We start from the raw sequence: 20,000 nt of genomic DNA, 5'->3' as shown, positions 1-20,000 counted from the left end.
TTGTACATTACTGCATGTACTTTATACGCATTTTCTGACAAGTTGTGGTGCACCTGAGCACTGTATACATTAATTTCATTATCATTATTAATCGTTCTCATTTTTTGCTTGATACTGTACACACATATCTTTTAAATTCATTTAAGTAACATTAGGGGCATGCAAATAGAGCTCCTATTTCATTATGCCAGCTACCGTTTAATGATACTGACTAGCGAGTCAGATTTTCGGAGTTGCATCATTGTTATACCGATGTAATGTGGGATAAATACAATAATAACAGGATGGAATTTATAGATATTTAATACATCACAACATAAGTTTCCACAGATCAGATGATTTTGACACCAGAGTTGGTATCTTTGGGATTAGTACAGTATAGATTATACAGCTAGATTGACCCTCATACTGGCAAGATGGGATAAACATCCCTCTGTGATTCTTCCAATGATACAGTATCGCCTGATGAAATGGATCCTTGTTGATGCACACGATAATATGGGCTGTGCTGTACTAATCCCAAGGATACCAACTTTGGTGTTAAAATTATCTGATCTGTGGAAATGTACGTAGTGTTGTATTAAATATTTATAAATTCCACCAACCACATGGTTCCAGGTTCAGTCCCACTGTGAGGCACCTTGGGCAAGTGTCTTCTACTATAGCCTCGGGCTGACCAAAGCCTTGTGAGTGGATTTGGTAGACGGAAACTGAAAGAAGCCTGTCGTATATATGTATATGTATATATATATATATATATTATATATATATATATATATATATATATATGTATGTTGTGTGTGTTAGTGAGTCTGTGTTTGTCCCCCCCAACATCGCTTGACAACTGATGCTGGTGTATTTACATCCCCGTAACTTAGCAGTTCGGCAAAAGAGACCAATAGAATAAGTACTAGGCTTAGAAAGAATAAGTCCTGGGGTTGATTTGCTTGACTAAAGGTGGTGCTCCAGCATGGCTGCAGTCAAATGAACTGCTAAGTTACGTTGACGAAAATACACCAGCATCGGTTGTCAAGCGATGTTGGGGGGACAAACACAGACATATACACACACACATACACACATATATATATAATATATATATATATATATATATATATATATATATACGACAGGCTTCTTTCAGTTTCCATCTACCAAATCCACTCATAAGGCTTTGGTCGGCCCAAGGCTATAGTATAAGACAGTTGCCCAAGGTGCCACACAGTGGGAATGAACCCGGAACCATGTAGTTGGTAAGCAAGCTACTTACCACACAGCCACTCCTGCGCCTATTACTCTTTTACTCTTTTACTTGTTTCAGTCATTTGACTGCGGCCATGCTGGAGCACTGCCTTTAGTCGAGCAAATCGATCCCGGGACTTATTCTTTGTAAGCCCAGTACTTATTCTATCGGTCTCTTTTGCCGAACCGCTAAGTGACGGGGACGTAAACACACCAGCATCGGTTGTCAAGCAATGCTAGGGGGACAAACACAGACACACAAACACACATACATATATATATATATATATATATGCATATATACGACAGGCTTCTTTCAGTTTCCGTCTACCAAATCCACTCACAAGGCATTGGTCGGCCGGGGCTATAGCAGAAGACACTTGCCCAAGATGCCACGCAGTGGGACTGAACCCGGAACCATGTGGTTGGTTAGCAAGCTACTTACCACACAGCCGCTCCTGCGCCTATGTATATATTTTACTCCTTTACTTGTTTTAGTCATTTGACTGTGGCCATGCTGGGGCACTGCCTTTAGTCGAGCAAATTAACCCCAGGACTTTTTATTTGTAAGCCTAGTATGTATTCTATTGGTCTCTTTTGCCGAACTGCTAAGTTATGGGGATGTAAACACACCAGTATCGGTTGTCAAGCAATGTTGAGGGGACAAACACAGACACACAAACATTCACACACTCATACATATATATATATATATACATATATACAATGGGCTTTTTTCAATTTCCATCTACCAAATTCACTTACAAGGCTTTAGTTGGTTCGAGGCTATAGTATAAGACACTTGCCCAAGATGCCATGCAGTGAGAATGAACCCGGAACCATGTGTTTGGTAAGCAAACTACTTACCACACAGCCACTCATATTTATATTTTATCTTTCATCTTTAACTTATGTCAATCATTGGATAGCAGTCATGTTGGTGTACTACCTTCAAGAATTTTTAGCCAAATGAATTGACACCCAGTACATTTTTTTTTTTTGAAAGGCTGGTGCTTATTTTATTGGTTTCTTTTGCTGAACCACTAAGTTACAGAGACATAAACAAACCAATACCGGTTGTCAAGTGATGTTAGCATATAAACAGAACGACGCATAGATATGTCTGTGTGTGTGCGTGTGTTTGTCCCTCACTATCACTACATAGCCTATGTTGGTTTGTTTTCATCCCTGAAACTTAGGATTTCAGAAAACGGGACTGCTAGAATAAGTACTAAGCTTGAAAGTAAGTACAATTTATTCAACTGAATCCTTCAAGGGGGTGCTCCAGCATGGACGTAGTTGAATGACTGAAACAAGTAAATGATAACATTACAATTATTAGTATCCTTTAGTCTTTATTTTATTTTTGGTTACTTATTGATCAATCCGTTCATTTTGCTGCCCCTCAGGAATCAATCTCTACTTGCCGTTTTGCCCAGAGAGTGGCACTCATCAAGAATGAGGCCATTCTAAATGAGGAATTTGATCCAAAGTTGTTGATTTCCAAACTAAAGAAAGAAGTTAACCAACTGAAAGAGGAGTTAGCCCTACGAACCGGAGATATACGGGAGGACGAACTTACATCTGAAGAGGTACAGCAGTAAGTATAAACACACTTCTACACTCCCTATCTCTCTCACCTCCTCCTCCCCTCCTCCTCATACATACATACATACATACATACATACATACATATATATATGCAATGCTCCAGTGTGGCCGCAATCAAATGACTGAAACGAGTAAAAGAGTAAATGAGATGTATATATATATGTATCTCCCCCTCTCTCTTTCTCTGTCTGTCTGTCTGTCTGTCTATCTCTCTCTCCCTCTGTGTTTGTATATATATATATGTATTGCATATATATATGTATATATATATATATAAATATATATATATATATATATACACATACATACACGGAGTGGTTGGCGTTAGGAAGGGCATCCAGCTGTAGAAACATTGCCAAATTAGACTTGAGCCTGGTGCAGCCTTCTGGCTTCCCAGAACCCCGGTCGAACCGTCCAACCCATGCTAGCATGGAGAACGGACGTTAAACGACGATGATGATGATGATGATGATACATGTATTGCATTTTGTTTGTTTCTTTGTTGGTTTGGTTGAAATTCCAAACAAATTCAGATCCACTTTCCTAGAATCTTAAACCAATTCATTATATTACATCACCTAGGTCTTTAGTCAAACATTTTTAATTAACATCTGCAACCTTACAAGAATGATATTTTTAGAAAATTTTTATGTAGTTAGTATTTAAAAAAAACAAAAAAAAACAAAGCAAAAAACAAAGCTGTGTTTTTTAGCAGGTGAAAGGGTCACTACTAACAACTTCATCTTCATGAAGTTTTACCTCAAGCTCGTTAGCATAGAAGAGCTCACCCTTCTCTCTTCCATATTTACGAGAAGAAATGGAGTTGATACCTTTCAATACAAGTTACAGTAAAGACTCGTTAATTTTATAGCAATGCTGCTTCAATTTGAACAAATTTAAATACATTTTCATGAAATCTTATACCAATTTATTATGTCGCACCTACAGTTTTTATTCAGAAGTTCTAATTAACTTCTGCAACCTTACAAGCAATATATTGGGGGTAGGAAAATATTTTATAGAGTCTCTGTGAAAAATATGGCAGATTTAAGGCTGTTATTTCTTTTTCTTTTTTTTAGTTATTTATAAATTTGTTTATTTTTAATTGTTTGTTTATATGTTATTTTTTTTTTCCTCCTGAATTTCGTTTTGGAAAGCAATTAATTTCAGTAACCTCAAAAGTAATTAAAATCATCCAACCATTTTGTTTTTGAGATGTATAGATTTAGTAAACCACTACTTAGAAGATTCTGAATTGGAGGCAGTCTTAGATGTCGGAGCTGACATGCGGAAAATACAGAAGTGTTTCGATATATTAAAGGTAAATTCTTGTGATTATATACATATATATATATATATATATATATATATATACCTCTGTGTGTGTGTAGGTACATGTGTACAGGTGTATGTGTGTCAGTGTGGTTTGTGTTGTTTTACTTGTCTAATACATATGATTAAGGTTGACTATTTCAGAGCTTTCAATAAATAGCTCAGTTCTATACTTTTTTGGTGAAGCTTTTAATAAGAAAACATTTAGATAAAATTTATAGATGTGGCAGTTTTAATTTGAATTAATAGAATTTTTTTGTTTGTGACATGTCTAGTTAGTTACAAGTCTGAAACATTTTCATAAACCAAAATTACGTTGAAGAAAAGATATGTAATTGAAATCTGATTCTGATAAAAAGATAAAAATATTTGGTTTAAAAATAATATTTTTTGAGATTTTTCAAAAAGTATTTTTTAAGTTTCTGTTATTTTATTGAATTTTAATTTGAGTTTCAATTTAAGATTCAGGGGTGTTTAAAATTTTTTCCTGTTTCCCTAATTGATTCTGATATATGAATGAGGTACAGGTGTGGCTGTGGGATTAAAAGGTTTGTTTCTGAATCAAGAGGTTTCAGGTTCAGTCTCACACTATGATGCATCTTGGGTGTTTTCTACAATAGCCTTTGCCTGTGAGGGGATCTGAGAGACAGAAATTGAAAGTATCCTATCATGTTTATATTTTCATTCATGTGTGTGTGTGTGTGTGTGTGCACTTGTGTGTTTGTGCTTGCTTACATTTGTATCATCATCATCATCATCATCATCATCGTTTAACATCCGTTTTCTGCGCTAGCATGGGTTGGACGGTTCGACCGGGGTCTGGGAAGCCAGGGGCTGCTCCAGGCTCCAGTCTGATCTGGCAGAGTTTCTATGGCTGGATGCCCTTCCTAACGCCAACCACTCCGCGAGTGTAGTGTGTGCTTTTTACGTGCCACCTGCACAGGTGCCAGGGGGGGTCCGGCATCGGTCACGATCGGTTGGAGCTTTTAACGTGCCAGCGGCATGGAAGCCAGCCAAGGCATGTGTATGCTGGCAACGTTCAGATGGTCTTTTTATGTGCCACCGGCACAGGAGCCAGTCGGGGCGGCGCTGGCATCAGCCACGTTCGGATGGTGCTTTTTATGTGCCACCGGCACAGAAGCCAGTCGGGGCGGCGCTGGCATCGGCCACGTTCGGATACTGCTTTTTATGTGCCACCGACACAGGCATCACAACTACTATTTCCATTGATATTTATTTCGACGTTCATGTTCATGTACTTGACTCAACAGGTCTCCTCAAGCACAGCGGGACGTTCTGGGATCCGGGGTACTTGGGGTACTTGGGTACTTGAAAGAGTATATATCTCCAAAAATTGCTGGGTTTGCAGGTGGTGATGTTCTCATTCATTTCTCCTGTCAACAAATTGTCTGGTGACTTTGTGCTTTCAAAGATATGTGGAGTAAGAGCACCGTTATCTGAAAACTAGTAGTATCACCCAATGTTGCTCAGGTTTGTTTCGACCCTTTAGAATTGGAATTTTTGAAAAGTAAAAATTTTGCATTATGTAGCTTGTTATTCTCTTTAAGTGAACATTTTTCTGGTTGAAATACACCGAAAAATGGTGACACAGCAGTCAAAAAATCATAAAAAATAAGGATTTTCATAGAAAAGAAAGCACCTTTTTGATGTAAATAATTTTTGGTGTTAACATGGTCCGATTTGATTTTTTTCTTCTACGGAAGGAAGAGCAAGCCTTCTTCTATCATACTCTCAATTTTGGTCAACTTGCGCCGCAGGGTCACGGAGGAGATAGTGTTAGTTGAAGGCTACCAAACCTGCCATACACAGACAACTTCAGCTTTATATATATAGAGATAGGCAAGGGTTAGTGACAAGAAGGGTATCTGGCTGTAAAATAATCCTTTCTACCATAGGCTTGAGGCCTGAAATTTTGGGGTGGGGACTAGTTGGTTATATTGATCCAAGTGCTCCTCTGGTGCATATTTCATTGACTCTGAAAGGACGAAAGGCAAAATCAACCTCACAGAATTTGAACACAGTATAAAGATGGACAAAATGCTGCTAAGCATCTTGTTTGGCATACTCTTTTACTCTTTTACTTGTTTCAGACATTTGACTGCGGCCATGCTGGAGCATTGCTTTTAGTCGGGCAAATCGATCCGACGACTTATTCTTTGTAAGCCTAGTACTTACTCTATCGGTCTTTTTTGCCGAACCGCTAAGTTATGGAGACGCAAACACACCACCATCAGTTGTCAAGCAATGTTGGTGGGACAAACACAGACACACAAACATATACACACACATACATGTATATATATATATATTATATATATATATATATATATATATATATACATACATATATACAATCGTCTTCTTTCAGTTTCCGTCTTCCAAATCCATTCACAAGTCTTTGTAGGCCCAAGGCTATAGTAGAAGACACTTGCCCAAAGTGCCACGCCGTAGGGTTGAACCCAGAACCATATGGTTGGTAAGCAAGCTACTTACCACACAACCACTCCTGCATTTATTTTTTTCTGAAATTTTCATTGCGTCTTGCAACCTCTTCGAGTAAGTTGTTGACTCCGTCCATTATCAAAGCTGGTCAGCATAAAAAGAAGTATAAAATATATTAGATAACAAAAATGAGACTTCATTTGAAAATTTCACCTGTTGTTTTTATATTTTACTAACTTTGCAGTTAGAATTTCCAATATCTAAAGGCCATAATTTATGTTTTTTTTAAATTATTTTACTTGTGTTAATAGTTGGACCCTGGCCATGCAGGAGCACCACCTTGAGGGATTAACCTGATCCCTAAGACTTAATTTTTAAAGTCAGGTTCATATTTTGTAGGTTTTCTTTTTGTTGAACTGTTGTATTACAGGGCCATAAACAAACCAACAGCAGTGGTGGTGGTGGTGACAACTACAAATTCACACACACACACTTGTATACTCACATACTTATATACAACCGGCTTCCACACAGTTTCCATCTTCCAAATTTACTCATGAAGTATTGATTAGCCCAGGCTACAGTAGCAGATGCTTGCTCATGGGGACTGAACCACTGTGGGACTGAACCAACCCAAAGCCATGTGGTTGCAAAGCAAGGTCGTTAACCACAGTTTTTTTTTTGTTTTTTAAATTTGCATTCTTCACTCAGGTGTGTTCTGTTGTTCATTCAAACCATTCTATGTCCTGGTCATCCTGGGTCATTCTATCTTGTCTTTAGTGTTTCTGTTTCTAGTTTGTCAATACATGTGTGTGCATGTGTGTATATGTGTGTGTGTGCATGTGTGTACCTGTATCTGTGTGTGTGTGTGTGTGTGTTGGAATCCTTTGATCATAGACCTGCTTGATCAGGTCATTCCTGATGAAGTAGACCAAAGCATGACTCTCTTGAGTAGGGTTATGTTTCCCATATTTCCTTATAATTTTATGATGGTAGCATGTGATTTAAGCGAGATTTGGCAGTATGAATAACTGCAAAGATGATTCCTAATTGGCTCGTGTTTGTAGCTGGTGAATCAAAGGCTGTTATTCGCTAATTATACCCAGCCTATTGAAAAAGATTGGTCTTCAAAGTAGGCGGGGAAGCTTAACTCGTTGATATCTAAAATCTTCAGTAAAGGTCATCATCACCTTTACGATTTTAGGATCATCTAAAAGAAAGACTGTTTCAATTTTGGCCTTTTGTTCTATTTCTAGTTGATGTGATGCTTGGAAGTTAGCAGAATCTTTCTGTTCCCCTATCTGTCTGATATATAACATCATTTTAATGTCCATTTTTCCATGCTTGTAACGAGTCAGATAGTAACTTTGTTGAACCAAATATTTTAATTGTCAAATGCTCTTTTATTGTCAAAAGGACCCCAAAATATCTGGCACCTTGCTGTTGCTGTGAAGCCCCATCCATAATAGCAGAATTGTTAATGCTCCCATCCCAGCTGAAGGGGGTTTTGCCTTGCAAGAGCCCCTTACCAAGGCCATGTAAAAAGCACCTGTGCTGGCTCCACATAAAAGTTACCTGGGACCAGTGTTGATGCCATGTAAAATACACCCATGCTGGTGCCATATAAGAAGTACCTGTGTTGGTGCACATAAAAGTTACCTGTACTGGTGTTACATAAAAAGCACCTGTGCTGCCATATAAAAAACACCCAACAACTCTGTACAGCAGTTGGCATTAAGAAGGGCATCTATCTACAGAAACCATGCCAAATCAGACTGGAACTTGTTGACTAAAATGAGGCTTTTGCAGAAAAAATTTAACTGAAGCCTAAATCCCGTAAGTGCAAGCTTCTCAGCTACACAGTCATATATTTACTCTGTGTTAAAGATCATTGATCAATTTAGTCCAAGGTGAACATATATAACAGACAATATTTAGAGCATTTTGGAGTGACTCCTCTATTGTATTATATTTACTAATTTTATGTCTATGTGATTCGTGAATAAGTGAAGAAAATGTATTGTAAAGAGTGGGGTATGCTATGTTACTGAGGATATGACAGCTCCTTTAGTGATGGTGCCATGATAAAATGTGCTGAATACTCTCTGTAAAGTAGTGGGTGATAGGAAGAGCATTCACACTCAGAAACCTATTGTCAAAATAAAATATACAAGCAAGTTGTGGTCTCCTGACATATCTAGGACGGGTACTCCATTGGTTATGATGACGCGGGTTCCAAAACAGCCTGCCCATGAAATTAACATGCAGATTCGAGCATGATCATTGCCAGTACCACCTGACTGACCCCCATGCCGTGGCATGTAAAAGGGCACCATTCGAGCGTGATCGCTACCAACGTCACCTTACTGGCACCTGTGCCAGTGACATGTGTAAAAAGATTCGAGCGAGGTCATTGCCTATACCGCCTGACTGGCCCCTGTGCCGGTGGCATGTAAAAAGCACCCACTACACTGTCAGAGTGGTTGGCGTTAAGAAGGGCATCCAGCTGTAGAAACACTGCCATCAAGATTGGAGTCTGGTGCAGCCATCTGGTTCACCAGCCCTCAGTCAAAATCGTCCAACCCATGTTAGCATGGAAAGCGGACGTTAAATGATGATGATGATGATGATGGCTGAGCACTCCACAGACATGTGTATAGAGAGATGCAATGTGACACGGAATTACAGGCATTACTCATTTTTGCCAGCTGAGTAGACTGGAGCAACATGAAATAAAGTGACTTGCTCAAGGACAGAGTGCGCCACCAGTTTTCAAACTCATGACTTTACAATCATGAATTGAATAGCCCAGCCACTAAGCCATGCACCTTTACTCATACCTAGAAGTGAATGGTCTCTGGCACCCTGTCCAACTTATACTAACTTACTCTTTTACTCTTTTACTTGTTTCAGTCATTTGACTGTGGCCATGCTGGCGGCTCCGTACCAATTAGATAATGCAGTTCTATACAATATTTTGTTCAATGATTCAACTATTTTGTGAATTTACTGCTGATAATGCTTATTAAAGCCTTTAAATACCTGGAGCGTATTTAAAAGATGAGGAATTATGTACATTATTTACATTATTTACATTGGACGGATATTTGTCCTCATCTTGTCTGTTGTTAACACAATGTTTCGGCTGATATACCCTCCAGCTTTCTTCAGGTGTCTTGGGGAAATTACGATGTTATTATTATTATTATTGTTATTGTTCAGGCCACTGCTTGGAATTGAACTCGGAATCTTGGGGTTAGTAGCCCACGCTCTTAACCACTATGCCATATGCCCATGGGCATATGTAAATAATGTATATAATTCCTCATCTCTTAAATATAGAACTGAAAGCAAAATCATGTTGAAGAAAAGATATGTAATTGAAATCTGATTCTGATAAAAAAAAAAAAACAATTTGGTTTAAAGATAATATTTATTGAAATTTATGAAAAAAAAAAATGAATTTAAGTTTCAGTTACTTTATTGAATTTTAATTTGAGTTTCAATTCTAACTTCTGTTTTTGTTTTACATTTTTTCTATCGTTATTATTGATTCTGTGGATCGATGGGAACTTTAGAGTGTTGGATAAAATGTTTGGAGGCTTTTGTTCTGACTTTTTACTTTCTGAGGGCTCAGATGTGTGCAGTGAGCTTGCCTGCATTCAGCAAACAAGATGGCTACTCGTAAATAAATACCCAAAAGTTAGCAACCAGAAACCTCTTTTATATCCTCCCATAAAAATTACATGGCAAAGTGACTTAGACCTTTGACAATATGTTGTACTTGAGGAGACCCATCAAGCCAAGTGAAATTATAGTCATGGCTGATGCCAGTGTCACATAACTGGCATGTAAAATGCACCCATTACACTTTTGGAGTGGTTGGCATTAGGAAGGGTATCTAGCTGTAGAAACTATGCCAAATCAGATTGGAACCGTTGTTGCCCTCCAGCTTAACAGTTTCACTCAAACCCTCTAACTCATACCAGCATGGAAAGCAGACACTAAATGCTGATGATGAAAGAGTTTCTTAGAGAATCATTCCTTGACCTGATAGCACAGAAATGCAAAGGATATAAATACTGAAAGGTTCAGCATTGACCCCTTCTAGTTGATAGTGAAGCATTTATGTGGTTAAATAGATTGTTACTTCTTCAATGACTTTTCTCCACTGCTCTCAACTTTGGGCTCCCTTTCCTGCATTGCTCCAGTTGACTGAGAACCCCTTCAGTCATGAATGACTATGAAATTAGACCTAAAAAGTTATCCTTCGAGGCACAAGTCTGGGCAAGGTTATTTATGGAAGACCAGCAGTTGCCCATGCATACCATCCTCCCTTCTCCACACCACCGATGTTATCCAAGGGAAAGGCAAAGGCTTATACAGCTTGGCACCAGTGACATTGTAACTCATTTCTACAGCTGGGTGAACTGGTGCAACATGAAATAAAGTGTCTTGCTCAAGATCACAAAACACAAGCTGGTCTGGGAATTGATCTCACTACCTCATGATTGTCAGCCTGATGTTCTAACCACTGAACTATGCATCTATATATATGTATGTGTGTAAAGACTCCCTTCGGTCATGAATGACCATGAGATTGTACCTAGAATGTTCCCCTCAGTGGCATAAACAACTGGGCAAGGTTGTCTATAGAAGACCAGCAGTCACCCATGCATATCAGTCTCCCCTCTCCACACCACTGATGCTACCCAAGGGAAAGGCAAAGGCCAATACAGCTTGGCACCAGTGACATTGTAACTTATTTCTACAGCTGAATGAACTGGAACAATGCAAAATAAAATGTCTTGCCCAAGAACACAACACAGCCTGATCCAGGAATCGAACTCACTACCTCATGATTATGAGCCCAACGCTCTAACCACTGAGCTATATACCTACACATCTGTCCAGTTGGATCCCTACTTTATCAACCTCTGCCTCAGTATCCTTTCAGATTTTGCTGCACTGCATCCTGTATTTACTTGGGAGATGGTCTTCCTCTCTCAGCTCTTGTTGGTTTTGAATTACATTCAATAATTCTGTGACTGTTGTTTTCTTGGTAGGGGGTGTTGGCCCTAAGCAAACCCTATTTTACTTTTGTGAAGAGATGACCCGTATTGATTTGGTCTCAATCCTCTGATCTGTTCAGCATGGCAGACCCTACCAGGAGCTTGAACTCCACTGGCATGGCTCTCAGGACCATTGAGGCATAAAGTCACTACACTGCAACAAGAAATGGACCTTGTGGAAACCTGTCAGATAGACTGTACCAGCATCATATGTTGTGAATTGACAGAGTACTGGACAGGACACTATGTGGTATATGTTTCAAGTCTCTGCTCTCTGAGTTCAAATCTCTTTGAGGTCAACTTCACCTTTTATCCTTTCAGAGTAAAAAAAATACAGATCTAGGGCAGTAGATTGATATATATATATATATATATGTATTGTGATTGGTTTTATGAAGGACATCCTGCAGTGGAAACCATACCAAAACTGACCCTGGAACTTGGCACAGTTAGCAGCTTGCTGGATCCTGTCAAACCATTCAACCCACAACAGCATGGAAAACAGATGTTAAATAATGATGATGATGATGATATGTAAGGTCATGGGCTGAATGCTTTGTGATATTTGTTCTGACTATTTGCTTTATCAGTTCATATCACACCGTGGTATGTTTTTGTCACCTTCATCGTCATCACCACCACCACCACCACCACCACCATCATCATCATCATCATTTTTCCATGCTAACATGGATTGAATGGTTCATCAGGAACCAGCAAACCAGAAGACTGCACCAATCCCCGCTGGCCGCTTTGGCATGGTTTCTACAGATGGATGCCCATCCTAATGCCAACCACTTTACAGGATGCTTTTTATGTGGCACCAGTAGCAGCAAGGTCACTAACTAGCTTGCAAGACAACACCCCTTCAACTGAGGTTTAGAGTAGTAATGAGGAACAGATAAAAGAGTCTTGTATTAGAGAGGCAACATGATTACCTTGAGTGGGGAGAGAGAGAAGAGAGTTAGAAAGAGGAGGGTGAGAGAGAGGAGAGTGAGAAAGAGAGAGAGAGAGAATAGTGAAGATGTGACTGGGTGGGGAGTGGAGGCAACTTAGTCTGTCACCCAATCTAACACCATTATCTGGCACTTTGTGTACCTTTAGTGGAGTCCACACTGTTATAAGGATTTGAGTCAGGTCTTCAGCTTAAGGATACATTCCTTGCTCCCTTCTTACAAGTCACTGTCATCCTTGAAGGATTATGGGTACTGCCACCCCTCCTGACTACAAGAAGGAAAAAAAATAGATGTTCCATCCTTTGTCATACTGATTCAGTCTGGGAATTATGTTAACAGTACATGTGAGGCTTAGTGGTTAGGGTAGTCAGTTCACACTCATAAGATCATGAGTTCAATTCCCGGTGCTGCATTGTGACCTTGAGCAAGACACTTTATTTCATGTTGATCCAGTTCACTCAGCCGACAAAAATGAGTTGTACCTGTATTTCAAAGGGCTAGCCGTGTCACACTGTGTCACGCTGACTCTCCTTGAGAACTTCATTAAGGGTACATGTGTCTGTAGAGTGCTCATCCACTTACTCTTTTACTTGTTTAAGTCATTTGACTGTGGCCATGCTGGAGCACCGCCTTTAGTCGAGCAAATCGACCTCAGGACTTATTCTTTGTTAGCCTAGTACTTATTCTATCGGTCTTTTTTACCGAACTGCTAAGTTACGGAGATGTAAACACACCAGCATCGGTTGTCAAGTGATGTTGGGGTGGACAAAGCACATTCACACAAACACATACATATATATATATAGATATATACACATGACAGTCTTCTTTCAGTTTCCGTCTACCAAATCCATTCACGAGGCTTTGGTCGGCCCAAGGCTATAGTAGAAGACACTTGCCCAAGGTGCCACGCAGTGGGACTGAACCCAGAACCATGTGGCTGGTAAGCAAGCTACTTACCACACATCCACTCCTACACCACTTGCACATTAATTTCACAAGCAGGCTGTTCCATTGATCGGATCAACTGTAACCCTTGTCGTTGTAACCGATGGAGGGCCAGTTACATGTGTCTATGGAATACTCAGCCACTTTCACCTCAATGTAATGAGAACGTGGTTCAATGATATTGATAGAGGATCCATGATCAACAGTATTGTTAAAATGAAATACTATCCGCAAAAAATTTAAACAAAATGTCACAATCTCTGTTTGCTGTGATTTTACCCTTTTCTAATTCCATTAACAGGAATGACTGGCAGTGCTTTTGTTCTGTTTAATTATATTTTTTTTTTATCCATTTTGTTTTCTTCTTGGTTGTTGTCCACCGCTCTCTGTGACTATTGTTCTGGCATTGTTCTCCTTGTATCAGTGAGTTAATTATTCAATGTCTACAACATGAACAATAACAATGGACTATAATAAAGTCAGGATTTATATTTTTTTATGTATATGAGCATAAATAAATATAAGTCCCTGTCTGTCTGTCTGTCTGTGTATGTGTATATATGTATGTATATATATATATATATATATAATATATATATATATATATATATATATATACAAACACACACATACACATATATATATATATTTATATATTTATATGAATGTATCTTTCTCTCTCTCCATCTATCTATCTGTCTATCTATCTATCTATCTATCTATCTATCTATCTATATATATATATATATATATGCGTGTGTGTGTATATATATATGTAAAAATATATATATATACACACACACATGTATGCAAACATATATTCACATATACCTATGTATCTGTGTATAGAGGTGAGAAGAGAGAAAGAGTGTGTGTGTGCACACGTATACTTGTGTTGTGTATGTGCGTGTGTGTAAATTCCAAACTTAGCAAATATTAGCTGTAATTTTAGCTAAGTTTTATACATCATATTTTTTGAAAAATATCAATTTCTTTTTTTGTGTGTGTTTATATATATATATATATATATATATATAAATATAAATTCACACACACACACATATATAAATATTTATATATCTATATATAAATATTATAATAGTTCAAAATCAAAGTTTATTAAAAAAGCAATAAAAACGAATCTCTCCGCATATAAAAATATAGCAACAATAAAAAACTTCAATAAAATATTAATGTATAAATAAGATATTGAACAAAAACAAAACGATACAATAAAATAAATGAAAATTTTTGAAGTCTGTGTCATCAAATAAACTTAATAATACCTATATAAGTATGTGTGTGTGTGTGTGTATACATATGTATCTTTCTCTTTCTATATATATATATATATATATATATATATATTATATATATATTATATATATATATACATATATAAATAGATATATAATATATATATATATATATATATTTATATAGACATATATATAGGTATATTTATATAGACATATATATAGGTATGTGTGTGTGTGTGTGTATGTGTAACACACATATGCATGCATGCACACACACACACACACACACACACACACATGTATGTATATATTATGACTTGATGAAAATCAGAAATAAAAGATCTGCGTTGAGGAGGGGAGTGTTAGAGAGGTATGTTTGTTAGTTTCTTTCTTCCTTGGTTGGTTATGAAAAGTTCTTTCCAGAAATATCCATCTTTCCGTATGCACAAAGCCAATTTTCGTATGTGTAATCATACTCTTCTCTCTGTCATGCTGCTTATTATTTCATAATAACAAAGGCAAGTTAGAAAAAAAAAAAAAAAAGAATGCAGAAAAGAAAATTTGCACTTCCTTTGAGTTTAACTTTAAAAACAAAAAAAAAAAATTATTAAATTCATAAAAATCGAAAAAAAATATTAAAAGATGAAATGACGTAAAAAATGATGGAATTATCTCTTGAAGGATTGCTAAAAGAAAATATTTCTTACTGAGGAGTGGAGAAAAATGAGGAATAAGTCAAATAATTCATAATAGTTGAAAGCAAAAAAAAAAAAAAAATAATAAATAAATAAATAAAAAGAAAAAAAAAATGTATGTTAATACATTATAAAATAAATATATTTATATATAAATTTATATCTATTTTATCTATGAAAATCTATCTTTGTATAAATATGTGTGTGTGACTGTGTGTCTATCTATATATATCTGTTTGTTTATATATACATGCACATATATTTGTGCATATATGTATATATATATTATATTGGTATATGTATACATGTCTATACATATATACAAAAATGAGGATTAAGATGATGTATATGTATGTGTGTGTGTATATATATATATATATATATATATATATGTATGTGTAATGTAATGCATAATATCTATATATTAATTATAAACTATATATATATATATATATATATATATATATATATATATGTATGCACATGTGTGTGTGTATATATATATATGTATATATATACACACATGCATACACACACAGATATTTACAAACAAGGATACTTTATATACCATATCTTAAGAGTTTGTTCGCAACAACTAAAATTTCATGTTAGAAAAAGATATTTGGCAAGCCTTAGTCTTATACTACAAAGAAAATATTCACACCTCTCAAATGTATTGAGTGCTTTCATTTACTGAACCTGTCTACAAATGAACAATGTGTGTGAGCATGCATGTGCACACACACACAATGCTCCATTTGGAATTCATCCACAGATATCCGAAAAATAGTCTTTAAGGCATTAAACACTTTCCCTCTATTAACAGATATAATAAGATATTCAATAGACATACCATGAAGTTGGTGTAGTGTACGCTGCTACACATAACTTTGCTGATATTATAGTGGCTATTGACTTTGGAAAAGTAAATACCTTCAGAATGAATGAATGTGTCTTTATTTTGAGTTTATGGGCTGAGTTTAATGGAATGCATCTATTACTTGCAGATAACAAGTAATATCTTAGTATCTTATATGAGTAATAATCATTGCTACTATAGGCACAAGGCCTGGAATTTGTGGGGAGGAGGATAGTTGATTACATCGATCCCAGTACTTGACTGGCACTTAATTTATTGACCCTGAAAAGATGAAAGGTGAAGTTGACCTTGGCAGAATTTGAACTCAGAACGTAGCGACAGGCGAAATACCACTAAGCATTTCCTCCAAAATGCTATATATATATATGTATATATATCCGAACGTGGCCGATGCCAGTACCATGACTGGCTTCCATGCTGGTGGCACGTAAAAAGCACCAACCGATTGTGGGTGCTGCCAGCCTCCCCTGGCACCTGTGCCAGTGGCACGTAAAGAGCACCCACTACACTCACGGAGTGGTTGGCATTAGGAAGGGCATCCAGCTGTAGAAACACTGCCAGATCAGACTGGAGCCTGGTGCAGCCTCCTGGCTTCCCAGACCCCGGTTGAACCGTCCAACCCATGCTAGCATGGAAAACGGACGTTAGACGATGATGATGATGATATATATATATATATATATATATAATATATATATATATATATATAATATATATACCGGAGTAAACACATAAATGTGAAACAAGGTGGAAAAAAAGAGTACTCAAATACCAGGGGTAGAGTGATATGCTTTATTTAAAAGCAGCAGAAATTCAACTAACGGGAACGTGAAACTCCAAGTAACAGGTTTTGTTGAATTTCTGCTGCTTTTAAATAAAGTATATATATATATATATATATATGGAGAGAGAGAGTGAGAAAGAGTCAACATCCGTTGACAAGGTTGCAAAAGCAATGAAAAGTTTTAGAAGCAAAAATATAAATGAATGGAAATCGAACTGGTGAGTGTGTTGGATAATAAAGCATGAAGACATTATGACTCTCCCCAGACGTAATACATACATACTTATATATGTTTGTGTGTGTGTGTGCGTGTGTGTGTGCATGCACACACACACGCACACAATCTCACACACATGCTTATGTATATAGTGCAAATGAGCATACAAACCAAAGTTGATTCATAAGAACTCATAAAACAATGCACTGCAAACAAAAATTAGTAAATATGTGCTAAAGGGGGAAGAAAAAGCATTATTTAATGTAAGATGAAGAAAAACAGCCTTGATGAATAAACAAACGATAAGTAAATAAACAAATAAATAAATAAATAGAGAATGCATGTGATGAAACATGAGAAGTGAAAAGAAAACAGTATAAGCAAATATTTATATAATAATAATAACAAAAACAACAACAATACTACTAATAATAATAATTATTATTTTTATTTTTATTATTATTATTATTATTATTATTATCATTTTTATTATTATTATAATTATTATTATTATCATAATTATTATTCATATACGCTCAACAGATTAGACTGTTGGAAAAGAAAAGAATCTTAACATCGTGCTACAATTCGCCTTAGATGCCAAGAACCCTCCTATTGGGTTACAGCAAATAAACTTAGATGCCAAGAACCCTCCTATTGGGTTACAGCAAATAAACTTAGATGCCAAGAACCCTCCTAAGTATTCTAGCTGTCCCTAATAACACTGTTTCCTGCAGCTGTACTAAACTGGGTTTTATACCTATTTCTTCTATCCATCTGCTCAGATCTTTAGGGATAATTTCCAATGCGTCTATAAATACTGGGAAACATTTTGCTTGCACTTTCCATAGTCTCTTATTATTATTATTATTATAGACATTGCACAGCATACTATATTGTGAGATTGTTGATTGAAAATTTTGTACCTACCTGGGGTTTGTACTGTTTGGCAATTCACAACAAGGACCTCAGACAGACAGTACTTTATGCTATTCTTGCATGCAGTTCGAAGTAATGCCAACTTTTGAAAACACCTAGATTGTAGGGTATTTCTAAAGTTTTCAGATGTTTTTTTCAGATTGGGTGGTATTGAACCCAATGCTCCAATGACAGTAGGGATAACCTTTATGTTCAACTCTTGTGGCTGTCACATCTTAGCAATCTCAATTCTCAGGACTCCATATTTATCAAACTTTTCTCTTTCTTTCATGATGATATGTTGATCTCCTGGCACTTCCACGTCAATTATTAGGCATTCTTGTTTGTCTATCATTATTATTATTAAAAGCACCATTTGAGCGTGATCGTTACCAGCGTCGCCTTACTGGCACGGGAACAAAACATTTGAGCGAGATAGTTGCCAGTGCTGCTGGACTGATTCCTGTGCAGGTGGCATGTAAAAAACACCATTTCAAGCTTGGCCATTGCCAGTACCACCAGACTGGCCCTCATGATTGTGAGCCTGACACTCTAACCACTGAGCCATGCATCTTCACTTAATTAGTAGAGCTAGTAATGAAATATCCAGGCTGCTGCACACCAAGATCAAACCTAGAATCATATAGTTGTAAAGGAACCTTTTCATCTCCAGCCATAATTACAGAATTTCTTCTGTTTGTCTTTCCTTGCTAATTAATTAAGGCCTCATTCCAGCAGTTTTCTTTGCTTCTGCCATCTTTTATTGAAAAAGAATGTTGGTGAGACTATAGAAATTTTTTTTATTATTGTACATGTACAGTGTGGCCTTGACTGTTTGGTAAGAAGATAGCTTCTCACCCTCATGGTCCTGGGTTCAGTTCCACTGCTTGGCCCCTTGGGCTAATGTCTTTCATTATAGCCCCAAGCTGACCAATACCTTGTGTGTGGATTGGGAAGATGGAAACTGAACGAAACCTGTTGTTTGTGTATTTGTGTGTGTGTGTGTGTGTGTGTGTGTGTTTGATGCTCAGAAAAAATGGAAAAGTCTTTGACATTCTGAGCTTGACAGAAAGGATTGAGAGGAACAAAATAAAGGAAGAACAAAAGAAAAATGTGTAGGGATTTGTGTGTGTGAATGTTTTTTTCTTTTTATGTTTCACTGTGTCCTGCATTTTATAGTGGGGTCCTGGTTTGGGAGGTCCAGAGTGTTGAGGAGAGTAGGACCATTTCTTGACCACTATTGTTCTCAGGTTTACTATGACCCGGTGTTGTAGAACCTGTCAGGGTCCCTGCCATGAGTTAATTAGCATGTGAAGGCTTGACTACCTATACACGTGAGGACTGGATCCAACGGACTCTGAGAAAGAAACATTCAGTGCTCAACAGAGAGAAAGGTGACTGCAGCAATGCATTGTGGAGTGCAGGGATCAAGATGAGGCAAGTAAGATGTCTTGGTCATTGAATGAATCAGCCTCTGTCTTTAGTTGTCTTTACCTGGTTTTGCTCCAGAATAGAAGAGGGTTAAAGACAAGAGCGTGAGGTTGGCGGTGTGCAACTCTTTTACACTTTCATCAAAGTTACCATGCCAAGTCATCATTCCTCCTTAAGGATGACTTGATGGTC

The 20,000-nt window shown here is 37.1% G+C and overlaps 1 protein-coding gene across 3 annotated transcripts in view; it reads left to right on the top strand.

The window, feature by feature from the left end:
- The window catches only part of LOC115209440 (kinesin-like protein KIF6), a 301,512-nt gene that overhangs the window by 129,011 nt on the left and 152,501 nt on the right, over window positions 1-20,000 (top strand). For all 3 annotated transcript variants that reach the window (XM_036500945.1, XM_036500944.1, XM_036500946.1), the window contains exons 11-12: window positions 2,652-2,842; window positions 4,069-4,174. In XM_036500945.1, coding sequence (XP_036356838.1) covers window positions 2,652-2,842; window positions 4,069-4,174 — 297 coding nt within the window. The remainder of the gene's footprint in view (window positions 1-2,651; window positions 2,843-4,068; window positions 4,175-20,000) is intronic.

Source organism: Octopus sinensis, linkage group LG3 (genome assembly GCF_006345805.1).
Source record: "Octopus sinensis linkage group LG3, ASM634580v1, whole genome shotgun sequence".
NCBI lineage: Eukaryota > Metazoa > Mollusca > Cephalopoda > Octopoda > Octopodidae > Octopus > Octopus sinensis.
Note: the sequence above shows the minus strand (reverse complement) of the source record. Positions and strands in the feature narration are given on the sequence as shown.